The sequence below is a fragment of the Lissotriton helveticus genome, chromosome 7, assembly GCF_964261635.1.
Source record: "Lissotriton helveticus chromosome 7, aLisHel1.1, whole genome shotgun sequence".
Lineage (NCBI taxonomy): Eukaryota > Metazoa > Chordata > Amphibia > Caudata > Salamandridae > Lissotriton > Lissotriton helveticus.
The window spans coordinates 1,076,454,679-1,076,477,087 of NC_136068.1; the positions used below are offsets into that span (position 1 = coordinate 1,076,454,679).

General features: G+C 43.2%; 1 protein-coding gene across 2 annotated transcripts in view; it reads left to right on the forward strand.

Annotated features, from left to right (window-relative positions):
* Positions 1 to 21,331, forward strand: part of SLC26A11 (solute carrier family 26 member 11) — a 249,507-nt gene extending 228,176 nt beyond the window's left edge. For both annotated transcript variants that reach the window (XM_078654073.1, XM_078654074.1), the window contains 4 exons: positions 14,603 to 14,736; positions 15,027 to 15,099; positions 18,714 to 19,718; positions 20,975 to 21,331. In XM_078654073.1, coding sequence (XP_078510199.1) covers positions 14,603 to 14,736; positions 15,027 to 15,099; positions 18,714 to 18,754 — 248 coding nt within the window. In that variant the 3' untranslated portion in view covers positions 18,755 to 19,718; positions 20,975 to 21,331. The remainder of the gene's footprint in view (positions 1 to 14,602; positions 14,737 to 15,026; positions 15,100 to 18,713; positions 19,719 to 20,974) is intronic.
* The last annotated feature ends 1,078 nt before the right edge of the window (positions 21,332 to 22,409 follow it).

Genomic DNA, 22,409 nt, shown 5'->3' on the forward strand with positions numbered 1-22,409 from the left:
AAACCGTCTATTCCAAAGCCAATAATGTTTAGCAATAACTCTGATACAGATGAAGAAATAGACGTAAACCATATATTAAACCAAAACAGAACACATCCTGATTGGAAACAATGGTTGATCTGGCCCACAGATACAAATAACTGTCAAGATAGATTCCTGAATAAAACACAGGGTTTCAAAATGACCAGGCCAGACCCTAGATATCCCCAAAGACATCACCCAGGGATAATAACAACCTACAGTGTGGGCAAATTATGCCTTCAATGGCTACAAACTTCCACACTGCCTGAAATTAAGCAACACCTAACTTTACTTACTGATGGTGCTGACTTGCGTGATTTCATAAAGGGACCACGCAAACAGCGTCAAAAGCGTTTCATAGCAGCCTCTGTATATGCAGCATACAATGAGGCCTGGAAGGTTACTCAAATTGAAACAGCAGAGAGAATACGGGAAATTGACCGTATTAATTTGGAAAAATCACTTTCTGTAGTGGACAATGGGTTAATGACTCTGTCCTCCATAATTTTTTCATTGGACAGCATTGTGTCGTCAGCAATCGATATATTATCGCAAGACTTACTGTTATTACAACATGGTCAGTCACAATTGCGTTCTATTGTACAGCTTGGCTGGACGTTACAAAATCTGCGTTCAGGCTATGTGCCTTGGCGTTTAATCAACACAACGTCACTATTCCAAATCTTTAACCTTACTGATAGACAAATCGGTATGGCGCAAAAGGGTGCTGATTATACAATCTTGAGCATTGAAAAACTAGAAAGATTACCAATGACAATGTCAGAACGACCTGTCAGTGAATGGATAATCCACGGAATCATAAATATTCCAATCTCAACCTTCAGGTTTCAATACTGCCAAAAATATATACAGGCTGGCATGTACGAGAAATTGGGAAAGGGGTACCTTAAAACAACTTGGAACCTGCCCTATTCACATGCATGTATCAGTAATAAAGGACAGAAAGTGTTTCTTAGTGGCAACAATTGTGCTATGTCACTAAGCGGCACGCTTCTGTGTAACGGAATTAGTTTGCATGGAGCCTGTGAAGGGAATTCATACAACCTTTCATGTCACCAGCAAGGCGCACCTGCAACTGAAATAGAACCATTCTTTCAAAGACTCTATAATGGGAGTTACATTCTTATTGTAGACCGCAAATGTTGTAGTCTTATGCCCGGGACTACTTATCTAGTCACTACGACGGCGAAGGTCAAGTGCTGTGGACGTTCTTTGTTCCCCAGCTCCTTTCCAGACAGGGAGGCAAGGGCATGGCCCAGTTTGAAAATTACTTCTATTCGAATAGATACTTTAAGCAGAATGAAAACAGTGCTTCTTCAGACGCCTACAAGGCTCACGTCATCAAAAGAAACGTATGATCTACAAGTCGCAAGGACGACTGCAGAGATACATACATTATTATCGACTAATTCCCCCGTACATTTCGCGGAAATCCTGAGCGAAATCTTAAATATTTCTGATACCACTGGGGTCTCAAAGGTATTTAAGACAGTATTTTCGATGGCATTAACACCATTCAAAGCCATACTGGGTATTTTTCCAGATTTCGTCCATTCGATTTTTGGCGGACTTCCCCTGATACTGGGACTAATTGCAGGAATCCTATTCTTAGTCCTTATTTTTCGCTATGGCAACCCATGTCACAGACCAAACTCTCGCGACAATGGAAGATACAATCCTAGCCATTGGATACCGGGACCGGATATCAAAAATCCTGGGACTATCCCGGCTTAGAGACCTGAACATGACTTGGTTTCTATCATTTCGACCAATGTGGCAAAGATGTGTTTTACCTGTATTGAGATGTCTGCTATGCGGAGAAGAATGCGTGTTAGACACCTGTCTGACGCTACAATCGGATGCGCCAGTGGATGCAGATACACTGTTGGTTCCTACCAAGGTTCACGCTTTGTGCTGCCCTCAAAGGCTACCAATCCTGATGACGGCATTCCTGGAATCTTCACCACTGCGATTGAAGAGTAGTGAAGTTCAAGATGAAAGCAGCATTGAACAGGTACGACCTTCTGTCAGCAATGCGAATCAGAATGTCAATGCAGACAATCATGCGCACGAATGCATGGTTACCCCTATTTCCGACTTAGTGGAACTTTCCCATGAAGCTGTTGACAGTTTTTTCGAAAGCCTGAATGATATGATGCTCTCTCCAGAACAGAAATAGAGACTTTTGAGCAAGCTCGCACACGGCGTTCCCTGAATTCGGCCTTCAACTTTAAAAATAAAGTCACATGAACAATTTTTCCCACCAGTTCACGGACAACAATTTTTTAGCAGCCCCAAATTATTTTTTAACAAAATTTTCGGGACACTTATCTTCTGCTTAAAGTAAGAAACTATTCCTAGAGAACTAAGATTTCTATTTTTAGATACTTTATAAACTTTAGTTGCCCGCTGGGATATTCACAAATATTTTATTATGTGATGAAATGGTCTCGAACTTCCTTTCTGTATAGCCATATTAAGAGCCATTTCATGTGTATTTCTAATATACCAAATAAGCAATATTGCATACAAATGCGTGTTTACTTTTGCATTTAATTCATAGCTTAAGTGCATACAATATATATGACTGCAATTTTTCAGTATATTTGAAAATTTCAAAATGCATTTATGTATTTTGGGGTGGTAAGGTATACACTATACTCTATAGTATGTTGTACTATGTTATACTATGCATAGATTAGTAAATATGACCATAGTTAGCGTGGAGTGGGTGTCATGTATTCCTATAGGTTCTGAATCGATCCCCCTATTCCTGACCCTATTCTGGTTAAACTAACTATCAAGTTAACTAACAGTCAGCCCATGAGGCAATCACAGCCCCCATGATGCAGATACCGTTATCTGACGCAGTCACACTACGGCACAGGAACGTGTTATCTGATTAGGTCATAACGCTTGAGATCTAATTAGACAAGCGACATTCCTCCAGCCCCTGATAAGGCATACGACGTTCTCATAACAAATCAAACCTATGACAACCTGGAAAATCCGTGCGGCCATTGTTTTGATTTCACAGAGAACTTTAGTAAAGAATGTGCTAACGAGCAAGTCGTATGACATCTTTATTGACGTATCTATGTCCATCCTTACGTCAATCTCGGCACCTTTAAGGTATAAATATTGCCGATCTTGCCCTATGCAAACACACGCGTGGTGACAAGACGGAGCAGCCATACTTGCCGAAGCCGAGAGCAGAAGCAGACCCCGCTGGCGCAGCCCCGCCTTCCTGACGCGCTGAGAGACGCGCTGCTATCTCCTGCCGAGAGACCCAGCACCGGCGCTTTCGGGCAGCCCTCGCAGGCAGCCTGGAATATCGAGAGCAGAGAAAGAGATACCATTCCTCATTCATCCTAACTTCCAGGTACAGAACTGAATAACCCCTCACAGAGAATTCTTTAGTTATTCACTTGGCAAAAACAAACTTAACTTAAACTGTAACTTTCTATTCCCGCCCACGCATTAGACTTAGGTCAGGTACACGGGGTAGGCGTATTTAGAAACACCAGTTGAGTACGTTTAGTCAAATGTATATGTGTATGTAAATATATTTTAATCATTTTAAACATCATATGGCTCAGAAACCATATCAATGTTTTTACAGTATTATTTTATACTATTGCTTTTAATGTATGCACTTTACTTAACTATAAGTATTGCAATAATATCGATCCATTTCTCTTGTACGAGAAAAGAGACTGATCAATAAATAACATTAACCCGTCTCTTCCCTTTTCTCTACAACCTGATGAGACTAAGAATGCACGTACTGACTGAGTAAAATAATTGCCTTGTGCTCACACGACTCTCGAGATTGACTCTTGATTAGGGGAGAGCAAAGTTGTCATGTTCTATGGTTGTCAGAAACTAAATCCCTTCTTGTCTAATCAGGGGAGTTAATTCTTTCCTGAACATTCGAGAAAGTTTCTAGTGAACTCTGAGCTACGCTGGCAAACCCAAAAATTAAGTCTAGTATCGACAGTAGTAGACCTAGTTAACGTCTGGCCTAGGCCTTTACTGCTGTAGGTATTATTCCAATGCGCAGAGCCTATTGGGAAAATAGGAGCTACACTACACTAGCCCCTCCTCCGGATCGCCCCTCGGGACTCTGGCACTTGTAGTTCAGTAGTGGATCACCCAGGTGGGTGCAAGTCGGTACTTGTTGGACTGATGAATCTCTAGACCCGATACATGTCCCGGGTTTTTGGGTATCGCCCGAGACATGGCTCGGGTTTCGGGATAACTTCCGGAGGAGGGGCTAGCGGTGTGCGCTCCATTGCGGTGGTTTTTACTAATTGGCTCCCTTGAGCTTTGAGCCGACGGGCTCCTGGATGCTGCCCTGCGTGCCGGTTCGGGCATCGAGGCCATTGACTGTTGTTTGGCGGCCTTCTCCTCCACCCCTAAACCATTTTCTCTACTGATGAGGGAAGTTATCCCGAAACCCGAGCCATGTCTCGGGCGATACCCAAAAACCCGGGACATGTATCGGGTCTAGAGATTCATCAGTCCAACAACTACCGACTTGCACCCACCTGGGTGATCCACTACTGAACTACAAGTGCCAGAGTCCCGAGGGGCGATCCGGAGGAGGGGCTAGCGGTGTGCGCTCCATTGCGTTGGTTTTTACTAATTGGCTCCCTTGAGCTTTGAGCCGACGGGCTCCTGGATGCTGCCCTGCGTGCCGGTTCGGGCATCGAGGCCATTGACTGTTGTTTGGCGGCCTTCTCCTCCACCCCTAAACCATTTTCTCTACTGATGAGGGAAGTTATCCCGAAACCCGAGCCATGTCTCGGGCGATACCCAAAAACCCGGGACATGTATCGGGTCTAGAGATTCATCAGTCCAACAAGTACCGACTTGCACCCACCTGGGTGATCCACTACTGAACTACAAGTGCCAGAGTCCCGAGGGGCGATCCGGAGGAGGGGCTAGCGGTGTGCGCTCCATTGCGTTGGTTTTTACTAATTGGCTCCCTTGAGCTTTGAGCCGACGGGCTCCTGGATGCTGCCCTGCGTGCCGGTTCGGGCATCGAGGCCATTGACTGTTGTTTGGCGGCCTTCTCCTCCACCCCTAAACCATTTTCACTACTGATGAGGGAAGTTATCCCGAAACCCGAGCCATGTCTCGGGCGATACCCAAAAACCCGGGACATGTATCGGGTCTAGAGATTCATCAGTCCAACAAGTACCGACTTGCACCCACCTGGGTGATCCACTACTGAACTACAAGTGCCAGAGTCCCGAGGGGCGATCCGGAGGAGGGGCTAGCGGTGTGCGCTCCATTGCGTTGGTTTTTTCTAACAATGTATACATTCCCAAATATTTCCAATTGGAGGCACACCGTAAAGTGCAGCTCCCAGGGATGGCCAGCTCGATTACTGGGCCACTACCTGAGGAAAGAGCCAACTTCTCCCAATTCACCATCAGGCCAAAGTTGTCTTCTTAGATTTTATAATGTGCATGAGAGACTAGTCTTGATGGCCCATGTTAAACAGGGCATTGTCAGCATATAACGCTGTGCGGTCTTTGTGGTCCCCATGCCACCGTATGCTCCAGACTCAGGCGTCCATTCAGCCCCACATCAATATGATTGTCTCTCCTGTGTGCCTGCGGTGTCCCTCTGATGACGGCACTTTCATTCATACTGTTTGGACATGCATGGCTCGAGACAAATTTTGGAAAGGGGTGCTGACATGCATGGCCGAAGTTTTTGGATGTTAAATACCTAGATCCTCTAGACTGGCTCTGCTTCACATTACAGACACAGTAGGCACCAATAAGTACAAACACCATCTCCTCTGGCTTGGCCTCACCATCGCCAAATGCAAAATTGCCAGGACCTAGAAATAAGATAATCCACCTGAGATTAGGGCATGGAAAAATTGTATGGATTTCTGTAGGGGCCTGGAGATCTTGGTCTTCCTGGCCTTCGGCTGCCCACAGAAACATTCTAAAACATGGCAAAGATGGGCGGACTATCGCAGGCTGGTCCTACCTGCACTGGCGACACCGTTTGATGTGATAGACTCTAAAATCAGATCTTATGATGCACGTAACATGAAGAAAATAAGTAGACATCATGAATCATATCTATCTGTTATATATATAATTACCATATACAATTGCATTGAAGTTATTCTGTTAGGTTGTGTTATATCAAATATGTAATATGGATAACAACTATGTATATTCTCAAAATACGTTGTAACAAAGTGATTGCCTTCATACGTAAAAATATGTCAATAAAATATATTTAAAAAAAGATTCATACACTTTTATATCATCATCATTCTAAAATAATAAAAATGACAGTATCGCCCTATCATTAAAACTAAAAAGAGGTAATTGTAAGCCGGGCCCGCAGAGCAATTTTAAAAAACAAGTCTACATGAAAAATACATTCCTCGTTGTTCAACTTGAGCAGTATACTATACGCATCTCTAAAATCAATAATGCAGTGGCTCTTAATTAATGGTAATAAAATGCTTTTTGTATACAAAGAATAAAAGCGCAAAATAATAAAAAGTGTAACCTAGATTGATCAGATCTCCCATTACACGGGCGAGGGCACGAATCTAAGCGGTCGCATCGAAATACGGCGGGCGGACTGCCCGTGTGCTTATCAGCGGTCTCCTGACCGCTGCAACAGCGGCTGGCAGTCCAACCGTCGGGCATTGTAATCAGGCCCCTAGTGTCCGTGATCTCAAGAAACAGCTCTCCGGGAGGCATGCAAGGGGGTGGTATAGGCCAGCGCACTGTCCACAACTGAGTTAAATTCCCTACCTATTATTGCTGGGTGTGCAATAGTTTATTTAGAAGCCTTCCCCGCTACCCAACCAACAGCGTTTCTCTCTATGGTGCCTGCATCTTCCCCTTCTCGGGATTAGTCCGTATGACCATGGGGAACCACCCTGATTTCTGCCTGCATTTTGATCCTCTGGGGAGTCCTCCTGGCGCTGGCTGCACTAACTCCCAGGCCGCCTTCAGCATAATATTAAATAGTGATTTCCTTCAAAGATCATCTTCAGTCTGGTGGGATAGAGGCGCTTCTAGGAGATTTGCAAGGCCCTAACTTCTGCTTGACCTCAACAAAGGACCTGCACTGTTTCTCTACTTTGAGAGTGTAATCAGGGAAGAGCAACACCTTGGCCGAGCCACAAGTCAGCACTTTTTTCAGATTGGCTGAGCATAGGCTAGCATCTGTGTTGGCATAATTATGCATCCTCATGATGATAGGGCACAGCACAAAGCATGGTAACACTGATTCTGCCAGTATCCAGGCTCTCAGCCAGACAGTAAAGAATTGTTCTGGTTTCGTGCCCTCGGTGCTCTCCGGGACCCTGACCAGGTGGAGGTTGTTTCTCCGGGATCAGTCCTCTACATCCTTGGCCCTTATTTCCAATCCTGCCACCATATGTTGGAGTTTTTTCATCTCTTTCCGGAGGGTGGCCACATAATCTTCTGCAGTGGAGACGTGGAACTCTACCTCCATGGTGCGTTCCGAGATAGCATTCAGAAGTCCTGGTGGAGGAGTGACGCCTCGATCGCCAACCCTCCGATCTTGTCCTTTAACGCCATTTTAGAGACTTGCATGCTTTCAATATTATGGCAGACTTATCAACCTCCCCTGAGCCTCTGGGGGAATGGTGGGGGGGGTAAGATGTCTCTCCTTGGTCCAGTCTTAGTGGTTTTGGTATAGCGTTTAATCTTTCCTTGAGCCATTTCCTCCTGGGACTTGTGTTTGCCCATTGTCCCCCTCCTAGTGGTCATGGGTGCCAAGGTCGAGCACATGCATCTATTATTTCACCTCTCCAGGACAGGTCGGTATTGGAGAGTGCACCCACAGTCAGGGCGCCTCAGCCAGGATCTAGGCTCCTCCCCTCCTGGATGTGGGCATAGGGGGGAGGAGCTGGGGGAAGAAATGTGAGAAGGCACTTACCGAACGTCGCCAGTCTCTCCAGGCAAAGTATCACATCCCCAATTAGCGGCGCTCCACTCACTCTGCCCCCCCTTAGGGAACTCCCCAGGCAATCCACTCTTCACCCTCACCTACTCGGGCGCAAGAGTCTTGTTCTCTGTGGAGTTTCTTGCATGCCTCTCCCAATGGGTGACTCATTCCCTGTCTGCGGGGCTAGTCTATGTGCAGTCGGGGGAGGGGGGCCCACACCTCTCCCCGGTTTTATCTGCTGTATGGCTGGTCCCTGGGAAATTGGATTTTTTTCTGCCTGTAGCCGCGGTGGAGCTCTGCACATCACCTGATGAGGAGTCTCTCACCACAGTCCAGCGCAGCTCTGGTGCATCCAAGCAGTCATCAAATTCAGCGTAGCTTAATCACCTGATAACTCGGGGCCAAATGTCACCTCCCAGCACAATACGGCAAAGAGCCTCGGGTCTGTCATCTTAGGATACCAATCCTGCCTCCTTTGCTAATGCTTGTTGTGTCAGAATTTGTCTGTGTGTTCATATGCCATAGTCTTTTGATGATCAACATTGCTGGTCTCATCAAGCCAGTGTGATAGGTATTTTTCTATTTTTTAATTGCAAGGCAGTACCTCAAAAATGAAAAGATGAAAAGAGAATATGCCACCACCTAAACCTGACCGCCATATGCATTCAATTAAAATTTTCATTTTCTAAAACTTTAACTCCTAGGGCTATTTTTCTAGGTAATGTTGTTTAAATATAAGGCCTTTCAGTCCCAATATGAATTTTAGTATTATTGTTTATGTATTGTTTGGGAAGGAGACCAGATTAAATCATGGCCTAAGCAAGCAGTTGTATTGCAGGCAGTTACAATGTTACTTACATGCTTGACAACAGCGCTAGAAAATGGAGATGGAAATGAATCACCATGTAACAGGGCACCCGAAGAGCAAGTGAGCAAAATAAATAACCAGCATATAAATTTAATATAAAAAAAATGTAATAAAGCGGATTTTGAACCTGTATTGTCACTGAAGAGAAATGAACTATTTTTAGGCGGATGGAAGCAATGTACAGATGCTTTATGCAGTCACTCAAAGTGAAGGGAACAATGGGTAAAGTGGGCTGACCCATGGTCCCATGCCGCGTGCTGTTGTGGGTGGAAGGAAAATGTGAAAGACAATTTAAACATTTCTGTGATTGAAGATAACTGACAAGAATCCTCCTATATATTTATAGTAAGTATGATTTATTTGGAAAAACAGTTGTCTGGCAAGAAGCCAGCTAAAGATATCTCAAACCAGACCTGCAAAAATGACCCAAGAATTGATAGCTTGATTCATGTGTTTGGTTGATCAAGATAGATCAAGTATACTACTTCGGGAATGAAGTTTAACTATTTTGCTTATATAAAATAATCATTTTACATTAGCATAACAGCAGGTCCCTCAGCCATGTTTTTCTGCTGATGCTTAAAGGAAGTTCCCTGTCTGACATTTTGAGCATCTCCTTCGCATCTTGACTGCGTAGTCTAAACAGTGACTAACTTGCTTAGCCAAAATATTGGCATTCTTGTTACAAACGGAAGGTCGTCTTCTTTCTTTCTCTTTTCGGACACTTGTGTGCTGCCTGTTTTTCACCCCCTCATGCGCTCTCCATAACAGAACGTTTTGAGAAATGCTATTAAATGTGTGTCTTGCCTTTACAGAGTGAGCATGTTCCATCCCTATACTCAAGGGAAAACTGACTGGCTGGACCTGTGGCTCAGAGGATATTCATTTTCTTATTATTAATATCTGGGTCATAATATCTGGTTAAAATTTCCTAAGTTATTGCTAACTCGATTGGAATAATCTCCCTCTGCATATCTGTGTCATTTTATTATGTGGCGTATAAATAGAATTTGGGCCGTCACAAATGAAATGGGATTTTGTAGGTTTTTTCAATGATTGTTGCACATTCCACAATTATCCATTTCTGGACTATTTTGCATTTTCCAAGTTTTACAAACCGGACGAATACAGGGTTATCTTATTTGTAAAGCAGACAGCAAAACAAAATGAGCATAAAAGATGACTGTGCTTCTAGGAATATCCTCTGATCCCCATTATAGTCAGGGAGCAGGCTCAAAAAGTAATAATGAAGGAATTCTGCGGGCTCAGATTTTTCTCCTTCATAAAAAATAAATACATGAGTTTTACTGGTGCACATAAATCCTTTGTTCTACAGCCAGCATAGATGCCTCCAGACTTATGAAGCACCACCCTGACAGCGAATGTTTGCACACAGTCCCGATGGCTGAATTAAAAAATAAAATGCATGGTCCGATCTATGGTAATTTAAAGAACCTAATTTTGCAAGTTTAAGGCAGATCATGATTTATTTACTTTGGTCGCCACATTCAACAAAACTGTTACTCACTTGAGGTTCAAGAAAATTGAAATCATTGTATCCATTATTCATAGCTTAAGCATATGCTCAATGTATGTACTAAAATGAAATCTTTCAATGACGACTGCATCTTTTTCTGATAAACATAATGTTTTTTTATTGTTTGTATTAGTATTGATGCAATATGCATACATAGTACAACAAAACCAAACAGCGCCACTTATAAGAGATACAGTAAAGCAGCCACAGTTTCAGATATCATACTTGGCGGTCATTAAATTCACTACAACTAGTGTAAATAGTAGTGTGCGGGAGCCCACCCTTATGAGAGAGCTAGGAGTGTCAACAAATATGCCGGTGGGGGAACTGCCAAATGTCCTTGGGTCGCGAGGGTGTCAGTAGCTCCTCAACATAGTTCTGATTGTTCCTTACAGTAAGGCATATCAGCCAACTATTGACGTTTGGTGGGTGTTGTACGCTTTCTCCAGTTCATCGCAAACCATCTTTTGTCCAACAGTAATGCCACTGCCACCAGTCTACGCATCACCAGTTGCAAGTCTTTAACCAGACTAAGCAAACGCATGTGTGGTCTGCAAGCCAGAGGTTCCAGCGCCATCACAGTAAGCACGTCAGGACCTGTACGCAGAATTGTTGTATCACGGTGCATAACCATGCCCAAGAAACAATGTTTTGTACAGCACTGTACCTTGCACCTTTGATAATATTCAAATGTATGTTGATCACCCAAAGCCCTTGAATGTTCTCTAGTGTTAAAATGAAGCTTATTCAGCTTTGGTCCTGCCTTGAGTCCCCATAGGAGCATTCAGGGCAGGGCGAAGCAATGGGACATTGCCTAAATGTCATAGAGTCACTTATCCATATTATTTCTTGTCCATTATAATTAACAAAACATAAAAGTACGCTTATGACAGTGTTCATTAAAATTGAAATTCGTTCCTGTTGTACAGCGATTTTAATGTGTCTAAATGAATGTCGCCCACAACTGTATAATAGATTTATAAAATCTATAAATTTGGTTAATAGCCAGTATTTACACTTTGATTAACCATGAATGTTAAAATGTTACTTTTGTCTTACATTGCTGTTGACGTCAGATGCTATTCTGGGACTAATACATTTTTAGTGTTTGCTGAAAGGTCAGGATAGGCATCAGAATTGTGTAACTTTTTTTATTTTTTTGTATTAATCAGAATAACTTGAAAATTAACAAGTCAGTAACAAGCCAGCATGCACAAATATACCTGGTTACAATAGACTCAGGGCCAGATGTATCAAAGGGTTTTGCTCATTCTGTGTCTATGGGGAAATACTTTGATACATATGGCCCTAAGTCTAAAAGGATGAAAGGAAACAAATCAGCTCTACCAAAGTATGATTTATTTATTTAGGAGGAACCGGCAAACATTTAGGGCAACCTTCCTGGTCCAAAACAACTGAGAGACTTAACTTTAGTGGCAAGCAAAAGGCTGGCCTAATAAAGGGATGCCAGAGGATGCTGTCTAAGTGAGCCACGGTGGTTCCCATTACAACTGGATTCAATGCACAGGTAGGAGGAGCCTGATTGTCTAGCCTGATAATGAGCGTTGTGTTGTTGGCATACAACAAAGCACTACAACTGCATGATCTGATAAACTCAGATAGGGGATGAACTGGATGTTGAACAGAATGGTTGATAGTGATGAATCCTGTGGCACCCTACAAAGAAGTACCACCTTTGTAGCTTTAAAAGGGGAAAGTGAAAGCCTTTGGAGCAGTCTGTCTGAAAAGACTGAAATCTTTTTGGACAGTTCCTTAATGCTGATCTCACTGAGCGGAAAATAAATAGTTTTACTGTAGGTGCCATTGGCTAGAGACTGCTCTCATAAAATAGATCAATTATTAATTTATATTAAATTATGATTTTAAGTAATTTAAAACAATAAGAAACTAATGCATTCACTCAGATGCCGGATCAATCCTGCCTGGTTCACCCTAATAAAAGCAGCAGAGCGATCTAGAGGTTTTATTCTAACTGTGTCACCTTCATCCATGGACCTAATCTCATCTATAGGACAGTGACCAACGTAGATTTTATTTTCCTTGTCCTAGGCTACGTCTGTTTTCCAAGGGTCAAGACCTTTAGCCGTTACTCAGAAAAGAAGGTTCTGAGAGTATTAAAGTCCTCAAAGTAACTTCAGAACTGCTTGGCATCTAGCTTTTATTGAGACTTCCTAAAGCAGGTTGCAAAGTGGTAGGGCAATAGTTATCAATTTCTGTGGAATTTAAAGTGGTCTTTTTCGTGAAAGGGATGTCAGGCTCATATTATTGAAATAATTAACCCTTTTGGCAATACATAGAGCCAGTTGGCTAAAGATGGCTTCCCCATGAAAGGTTTCACCATGAGTGCCTGAATTGGTTCTGAGAACAGAATCAAGAGCTCCATTTTCTCAGGTAAGGCCTATGGTCTCCCAAAAAGCGTGGCCACTCCTCAAGGGAGATGATAAAGAAGCAGGCTCTCAGATAGTGCATTGGACTTGACTATTGCAGATATTTCTGGCTTACTATTATAGTGGGTGGTAAGTTACCTCAAAAAGTTTAATATTAGTGCATAATACTGGACAGGCAAGATGAGCTAGAGAAAGCTTTTAACATGGAGAACAGCTACTGTGTTATATTCTGGAATTCAGTATTTTAATGCATAAATTAGTGACCTTAGCCTGATATATTGAATAGAGTTTACATCCAGCCGTGTTGGCTCTCCTTTCTGACTCTGCATAGGATTTCCTCCAAGCATGTTTAGCAAACTTTGTCTGTAACTTTCTGATTCTTTAAGAATCTGAGAACTAAGCATTCTATGGTATATGGAAGCTTTTTTGCTATTTGCTTGCTCTCTGACAACTCGCCATTAATGGTAAATAATTAATTTGATGTTAGGGTTATCCTAAGTACAATCAGTACTGATAACTTTTGAATGATCTCCAAGTATGTCTTTTCAATTTATCTTTGTTAGAGAAAATAGGTGAGTTAAGAACGTGTGACACCCATGACCTAGTAGTAGGAAGTTCTGCTTCAAAACGGAGTAGGATGAGTCCTGCACATAGGTGAAATATCACCTTTGAAAATAACATTATGTACATCCAGAATCGTGTCAACCATGTGGCATCCTGAATGAGTGAGGCCAGAGACCGTCTCATTCAAGTCAAGAGACTCAAAAGAATCAATACTTTCCTGGGTCCCTTTGTCTTGTGTCTCATCAATGTGCACATTGAAGTCACCCATCACTTTAACTTCACTTAACCACCGCATGCCTTGAGTATAAAGAGCAATAAAAGTGCAGATATCCGCTTTTCAACAGCTGGAGGCCAATATCCACCCACAAAGGACAACTCAGTGGTGAATTGGCAAATTTACAGGTTAGGAGTTTGAAGGAAAAATATTCTTTAAAATCCTCTGACAATCCCTCTCCTCTCACACTTTCCCTATTGAGATACAGTGTTAAAGTTCTTTGAGAAAGATTTAAAGCTACTTAAAGATAGTAGGAGGATAAAAGCCATATGTCTACAAAAACAAAATAAAAGATCAAACTCTAATATCAGTAAATCAAAAACATCGCACTGTTGTTCCACTAAGGAGTTACATTTAATCAGGGCACAAGCGAGCGACGTTCTTCTAGCTTCCTAAATAAGGTATATTAAAAACCTATCCCCTTGCCAACGTTTTTTACACTAATGGATCCTGCTGGTCTATAAGTTTAATTAATTTTGCAGTATGAAGTCCATTTATTGGGTCACACTGGCGCCAGCAATTTTGGTGCTGGTGAGGAGGCACTGCAGCCTCCTCAGTTCTGCCTACCCCAACTGACTAATCATGATCACATACTCGCCAGCTAGTGTAATATTTTAACATAGCCTCAGAGTATGAAACTGTTAGAGATTCAGAGCCCATAGGTGACGCAGAGGGATGGATGCGCCATATGGCTTTGCCTTTGTGCGCATGCTGCATAGCTGAGAATTGATAACTCTTAAAGGTGCTCCAACTGGCAAGGAAGCCTAGATTGCCAACCCAGCACCACAGGCAATGGCAGTGGCATATTTATGATGTATCACCAAGTGGTCTTGAATGTTGTATGGACCACTGTGTTTCACAGCTCCGGGTCTGCGAAGTTAAGGTATTGAAGATCACTATTTTGGTTTGGAGTGAATTTTAACAAGTCCTTCTCTCGTTTGTAGGTCATCTACCATGCTCAGTTGTCTTGGACTGTACGCTTGTGAACAGCATTGATTATACTGCTGTGGTGGGAATCGAGGACTTGCTGCAGGAGTTCCATAACAAAGGGGTCTCAATTACTTTTTCGGCAATGCAGGTGTGTATGCATGCTTGTTGGAGGAACAGCAGCTGGATTTAAAATGCATGTGGGTTCTTCTAATTGTGGAATTAAAATTAATTACAGGTGTCTAGTCCTCATTTTTATATTACAGTATGGTGGTGACTGCAAATTCATCTCTTTGTGTGTATAAATGGACTCTGTCACATTTAGATAATAATGAGTAATGCCCTAGGCCATTGTAAGGGCTACTCTCAGAATATAGTTATATAATGCACAATAATTAAATTATATTTTAAGGTGTATCTATCTCTCCTTCTGTCTACTAGGCTCCAGTCTTACAGGTCTTGCTCTCTGCTGACCTCAAAGGATTCCATCATTTTCCCAGTATTGCGGCTGCAGGTAAGGAGCCCTGCTGGGTCAGGGAGCACCCAGGAGTCTGAGTGGGAGGTTGGAGTGAAAGATAGGTGAGGTAACCCTTGAAAGTTTATTTGGGAGAGCTAAGGTGGGGCTCAAATGCAGAACATGTAAGAGGGCAGAGGGAGAGTAGATTAATGCAGAGAAATCATGCACCAGAGTGTCGCAGCCTCAGGCTCTGTGTGTAAAGGGACCACCAGAGTTGGTGCCAAAGGATGGGGCCACAGTTTTAGTATTGTGAATGAGTGACCATCTTAAAACATCAAACAAGGTAAGATCTAGGGATTAAGAAGCATAGGCTTATGAAGGGAACATGGCAATGCAAACCTTAATGTTACCTGTACTCCTTCTTTTGCCAAGTCCTTAATGCCTCCTTGTTCCCTTCTGCAGATGACCATTCTCTTCACATAAACACACAAGTCCTCAATGTGTTGATAGTATCTGTATCCTTTGAACACCTCATGATGTAATAGTAGAGTGGAGTGTGAAACAGTGGGCTAATGCAGGCCTAAAGCCAGGAGTAGATGTTTGGGGGGATTGCCCCCGATATTACAACATGGAAAAATTATTTGGGATGAGAGTGGAGTGGGTTTTCCCCGCTGCATTTTTGTTAAAAAATGTACACTATTGTGAGACCCTAAAGGATTCAAAATAGTTCATCATATCTTTGGATTATTATTCTACCACAAGAAATATTTGGAAAACCTTACAACAATATTACGCATTTTAAAGCATATTTGGAAAACACCACTGGCCAAAAGAGGGTTGAAAGTTCTAGGGAGTGTAGGATTGTTTGGAGGGGCCACAGTAATTTCTGGGACATTTTTGACATTATATGGTTAGGGCGCAACCACAGTGCAAGCAGGAACAAAGTTAAACATAGATGGCGAGTCCATTTATTGTGAAAACAAACATATCATAGTGCCTTTCATGACATTAACACAACAGGACATGATTTAAATAAAAACTTGAAGTGGATTTGGGAAACATCTCTTCAAAGATTTCAAACAGTGTTTGGAAAGTGGTCCATTTTTAACAACAGCACATTCATGCTGGAGCTTGAAATGAAAAGGATTTGTTTAGAGCTCTGCCCATTGTCGACGAGGGAGGGGAGAGCTTGCAGGGAATAGATTGGATAGAGGCAATATAATGCATAGGTGAATGATTCGTCACGTTTGTAAAGCCCTTTTTAATAGTCCTACTAATGTGTAAGATAAAACCAACACTTTTATCAGCACTGTTGTACTTTTCGTGATCAACTCCAACACTTCTCAGCGGGAGTGGTATGCTCCTATTGGTTAGACGGATCTATGCTTGAAAAGAACAGTGTCATTTCTCCTCAGGAGAGATGCTCTGCTTACATTGGGTCATTCCTCAGACGGGCTGCCATACACTTACTGGGCAGTACTGACACTACTCACCTGGACTGCTATACTTTTCATGGGACCGGGTCAACACTACTCTTTTAATGGAAATTATCAACACTTCTAAGATAGAAATAATGCTTTTCATGGTCAGTAGCAACACTTACTCCGAAGGCTGATATATTTTCCATGGAAAGTGCCAATACTTCCCAGCACCGTTTCATACTTTTATTGACTATTTTTGCATTACATGGCTTTATTTTTGTATACATATTTAGAAGAGGGTGACCCTAGAATTCTCCCTCGTACATCATTATTTATTCAAGTGTCTATTACTTCCTACACAGCAGCAGGATCCAAGCTGCAGCATCCGTCTTTAGTGTCCTCCTGCTCCACAGGATGAGCACAGAAATCCAATGCGCCTGTCCTTCAAGTGTGCGACATATACTAGTGTGTTACCTTCACTAATGTCACTTTTTGTCGTCTTACTAGAGCGGTAAAGTCCAGTAGAGCACAAGCATATTAAGGAAGAGTAAGTGGAGAGCCAGACTGTGCAAGCTGGAGGGTGGAATGAGATACTCCGATGTCTTCAATCCTTTGCACTACAGTTGTGTAACATGCTCACCTTTTCACAAGAAATAAGTGTGGCACATATCACTAAAGTGATGCTGTGGGATTGTGGTGTTTTGCTTGGGCCATCGCTTTGCTTGCCCCAATTTTTTTTTTTTTTTAACAGAGTATTATATAGCGTGAACTTGACCCGGTACCGGGTGTCAGAGCACTTTACATAGGACCAGTTGCATTACATGAGGACACATTCATTTTTTTGGTTAGGCACGTGGAGATTAAGTGATTTGTCCAGAATCACAGAATGTTCAGCGTCATTGCCGAGACTCAAACCTGGTTCCCCAGATTCGAGGTTGAACGCCCTAGCCCTTAGGCTAACTCCTCTCCAATGTCCATGTCCCCTTGTCCTTGTCTCATTGTATCTGTGACTCTGTGTCGGCATTAGTGTTCATGTCACTATCCTTGTGCAAGCATCTAGTTGTCATTGTGTAGCAGTTTGGAGCTCTCCGTGTCATCATGCCCCAGTCTTGATGTCCTAGTGTCTGAGTCTGAATGTGATTATCTCCATGACAGTGTGTCTGTACGTGTCACTGTGTCTGTGTCCCGCTTCCTGTGCCTGTGTTTCTGTATACTGCCGTCAGTGTTGCTGTGTTAATGTCCAATGGGAGGTTTCTTTGTTCATATTACAGAGTTAGTGCTCTCTGCCAGTATCTCATTGTCACTGCCAGTTGCAGTGTCAGTGTGGCCCGTGTAAATGTCACCATCTGGGTACCCTGTGTGGGCATCTCACAGTCAATGTTCATGTCTCTTTGTCAGTGTCCCTGAGGCAGTGCTATCGCGTCCCTCTTAGTCAGTATCTCATGTTCAGTATCATTGTACTCAGGCAAGTGTCCCATGGTCAGTGCCTTCTGTCTGCGTCTCTTGGTTATTGCACTTATGTCAGTGTCGCTGTGTCATTCCCCATGGTCGGTTTGTCGGGGTAATTGTCCCAATGTCTGTACGTGTCCCCATGTAGCTGTCTCTGTTAGTTTCCTTTTGGCAGTGTCTGTACGTCAGTGCTCCTGTGCAATGGGTTTCATTTTCACGTGCAAGGGTCAGTGTGTCAGTGTTCCCGCATCACTGTCCCTTTCCCAGTGTCCCAGTATCTTTCAGTGCCCAGTACTGTCCTAGCTCCAGTGTATGTGCTGTTCACCTATCACACATGCGTCACAAACAGTGTCCCTGTGTTATTGTTACTCGTGTTTGGTCCCTGTATCGTGTCCATGTTCCTACCCCAGTGTCAGTGGCCCCGATGTCAGTGGCCCCATTGAGTCCGTCTCAGTACCGTCTGCTTGGATAGTGCGGATATCACCCTTACGTCACTTCCGATTACTGTCTGTGAGATGAAGGGGAAGTAGGAGACGAGTGACAGATGGTAGGAAAAGATTTGTGTCCTAGTGCAGAGCAGGCCTCACTCCAAAGTGCATGTTTTAGGCTGAGTTGAATGGTGTATCAATTTCATTTAAAAGCAGTCACTTGACAGTCCAGCCCGTCAAGCTTAAAGGCACACTCTTTTGGGTGAGGGGTTGAAAAGGTCTGTGTGGGCACAACAGTGTAGTTCCTCTTCTAGTGAGCTGGTGGTAGGCTCTTGATGTGTATTCTAACCCGCAGTCCTGTCATTCCCCACAGAGGCTGCGTCCCAGGAGGAGTGGGCGACATATAATAATTAGCCCTTGCTTCAGAATGCTGACTGGTGGAGTCCACTACCGTTGACACAGAGGACAGAGATGTTGTATGGAAATCCTGCTCCCTGGGGATTGAATTTCTGCTGCTTTGGAAGCTCAGTAGTTTCTGAGCGTAAGACGTTGTGTGCTGGATACTTGGGACAGACGCTACGACTCGTGTTTTCAGATGTTTGCACAGGATTCTTTTTCTTTCCAACTGAGAGCCATCCTTCTGCACCATTACATTGTTCCTGTTCTGCAGAGAGTCCACTAGCAGGACTGGGTCATATATTGTTGGACGTCCTACAACTATTCCATTCCATGTGAATTCACACCGTGGACTTCTTGCGGGAGGTCTGTCAAAGTGAAGAACAACACTATTGCATCTACACAAAGAGAGGCTTCATACATGTACCGCTGTCTCCTCTCACTGTCTTGCTGTCAAAGCATAACCAACCAATAGTGGGTCCTTTTAACACTAATGTTCGGTTTTGGAGAAACATGTCCCCTCAATCTGTTGTCCTCCCATGGAGGTTCATGGTACCAGTGCAATACAAAGTGACCTTACTAGGCCTGTCCCACAGTCATACTATCAGTCCCAAGTGCCACTTAGCTATTCAACTAATAGTCCCTGCACACTAAAGTAAAACAAGCATTGGCAAAGGCGATTGGTCTCGCCTTTGTGACCAATTGGCTCTGCCACTGTTTCTTTACCACACTGGACAGAATTTGCTCACTGAAGAGGGGTTTAAGGTTTATAGGTTAAGTCGCATATTGAATGGGAAGGCAAAGAACATCTGGGGCAGAGTTCTGAAATGCACCATGCATAAAGTAGAAGGTAACAGGCAATGGGTGGCAGCTGGCAGTGCAGGTGGGTCGGAGGGAGCAATCAACGAAGGGGATAGGAAACTGTATCACAGTGGTATCTTGTGTGAATGAAGGAGTACAGTCATGGGGAGAGGAGAGTGAAGTCATTATGATTTCCCACAAGTAGCAGGGATACCAGAATTGGTATGCCTGTCCCCCTGGGCACCGATATGTGCTGAGTGTCCTGCTCCGGATTATTCAATGCAAAATCATATATCCAATATTTAACAAATAATGCCTCTTCTCAATGAAGGTGATATCATGCTTTCAATTTATTTCATGTCTGATCCAATGCATTTCGGCAGTTTATACTGCCTTCATCAGGGAAATGGTTTCTACAAAAATCAAAGCATAAACGATAATCAGCATCAACAGATTCATTAAGTTCATGATTATGTCGTTAACAATGTAAAACGTTTTACTCAATACATTTATTCAATACATTTTTTGGGTCCTTTCACTTATGCCAAAGTTCTATTAGTCCGCTAGAGATACAGGTGATTAATGATACAAAATTCACTTTCTCAATGAATTATAGGTTTATCTCGCGTGTGACTATGAGCGGGTTTGTTGTTAGTGGGGGTTAAACCCTGTTGAACAAGTTTACCACACTGCGTGCGCTCGATAACGTTTTTTAAGTAAAACTCCCCATGGTAGGGGCTGTTAAGCTAAGGAAACAAGCAAATAGTTCGCTTTCATGCTACGCCTGGCTGTTTTCTCGCGCTTACCTTCGCTTGTGTGGCGCGCTGCCCTGCGGCTCACTCGCGGGTTCGTTTCTCTCTCAACAGGGTTTAATCCCCACTAACAACAAACCCGCTCATAGTCACACGCGAGATAAACCTATAATTCATTGAGAAAGTGAATTTTGTATCATTAATCACCTGTATCTCTAGCGGACTAATAGAACTTTGGCATAAGTGAAAGGACCCAAAAAATGTATTGAATAAATGTATTGAGTAAAACGTTTTACATTGTTAACGACATAATCATGAACTTAATGAATCTGTTGATGCTGATTATCGTTTATGCTTTGATTTTTGTAGAAACCATTTCCCTGATGAAGGCAGTATAAACTGCCGAAATGCATTGGATCAGACATGAAATAAATTAAAAGCATGATATCACCTTCATTGAGAAGAGGCATTATTTGTTAAATATTGGATATATGATTTTGCATTGAATAATCCGGAGCAGGACACTCAGCACATATCGGTGCCCAGGGGGACAGGCATACCAATTCTGGTAGCCCTGCTACTTGTGGTTTATTACTTTATCGCCCCAGACGGGGGACGAACCCTGGAGGCACGTAAAAAACAGTGAAACACTTGAGTAACAGCGGTGCACGGTTCTAACCTTAAGTCATTATGATTTCCCCATGTTTAAAATAAAAAGAGGTAGACGTTTAGAACGAGATGATGATAGCTTTGCATCATAAAGGATTTCACACAGTGGGCAACAACTTGGCATGACTGCATAGACTCTATTCTGCGGTGTAAAGGCAGCGGGTGGAGGTAGAACACTGGAAGCAGAGTCTCTGATTAGAAGTCCCTTCATTCTTGCAGGCAGTCCGCCGTTGCTACTCATTGCCATGGGACACTATGGTATCATTAGTCAATGTAAGATAAATGTTCTTAAAAACCAAACAGTTGAGTCTGTAACTAAAACCCCTGATTTCTAGAATCATGGAATACTAATAAATAATGTTTTGAAGCAAAATAGGTTGTTACCAAGACTGTGTCCTACTTTTTTTGCTGTCCATTAACTGAAGACTAAAAGAGAAACAAGCATATTTTTTTGAACAATAAAATCACGATAACTTATGATATCATTAAAAGATGCACTGTTTGGATGCCAAGAGCAGGTATTCGCCTGCTCTGGCTATTTGGTTGGCCCCCTTGGACCAGAGTCTGCTCCAACTGCTTCACAGAAGGTTAAGAAACTGATGATACTTCCCTTCTCACATCTCTCATTCACCACTAAAATAAATGCAGAAGTTAAGGATTTCAATATGCAAGTCACCATGCTTTGGAGAATGCTTCCACTTTTTGTTTCCAGACTGAACTGACAAAATCTATTGTTGTAGGACTTGACTGCTGCAGTGAGTTGTATATGGGAATCCATAGAATCATACCGACAACAAAGACTATTAAATTAGGCTGCCAAAATGTGCCTTAATCTATCAGTCAATCAATCACGTGTTTTTTAAGCTCTCCTACTCACCTGTGAGGGTCTCATGGTGCTGGGGTAGGAGGTTTTCACAGGTTCCAGTCCATCAAGGAGGGTGTGTGTCGAAGAGCCAGGTTTTAAGGTTTCTTGTGAAGATGGGGAGAGATGTTGTCTGTCTGAGGTGGAGAGGGTGGGCGTTCCAGGCTCTGGCCGCGAGGAAGGCGAAGGATCGGCCGCCTGATTTGATCTTTCTGGTGCTCGGGACCACGGTGTAGGAGAGCTGGGCTGATCGTAGGGTCGTTTGGGGTGCGTGGAATTTGAGTCAGCTGTTCAGGTATGCTGGTCCGGTGTCGTGGAGGGCCTTGTGAGCATGGGTGAGCTTCTTTAAGGTGACTCTGGCTTCGATGGGGAGCCAGTGAAGTGTGCGCAGATGCTGGGAGATGTGGCAGTGTCTTGGCAGGTTGCGGACCAATCTTTCAGCGGCGTTCTGGATGTTCTGTAGCATGTGGGTGAGGCTTTTGTTCCGTCGTAGAGTGTGTTGCCGTAGTCGAGTCTGCTGGTGACCATGGCGTGAGTGACGGCCCTTCTGCGTTTGAGGGGGATCCATTTAAAGGTCTTGCATAGGAGG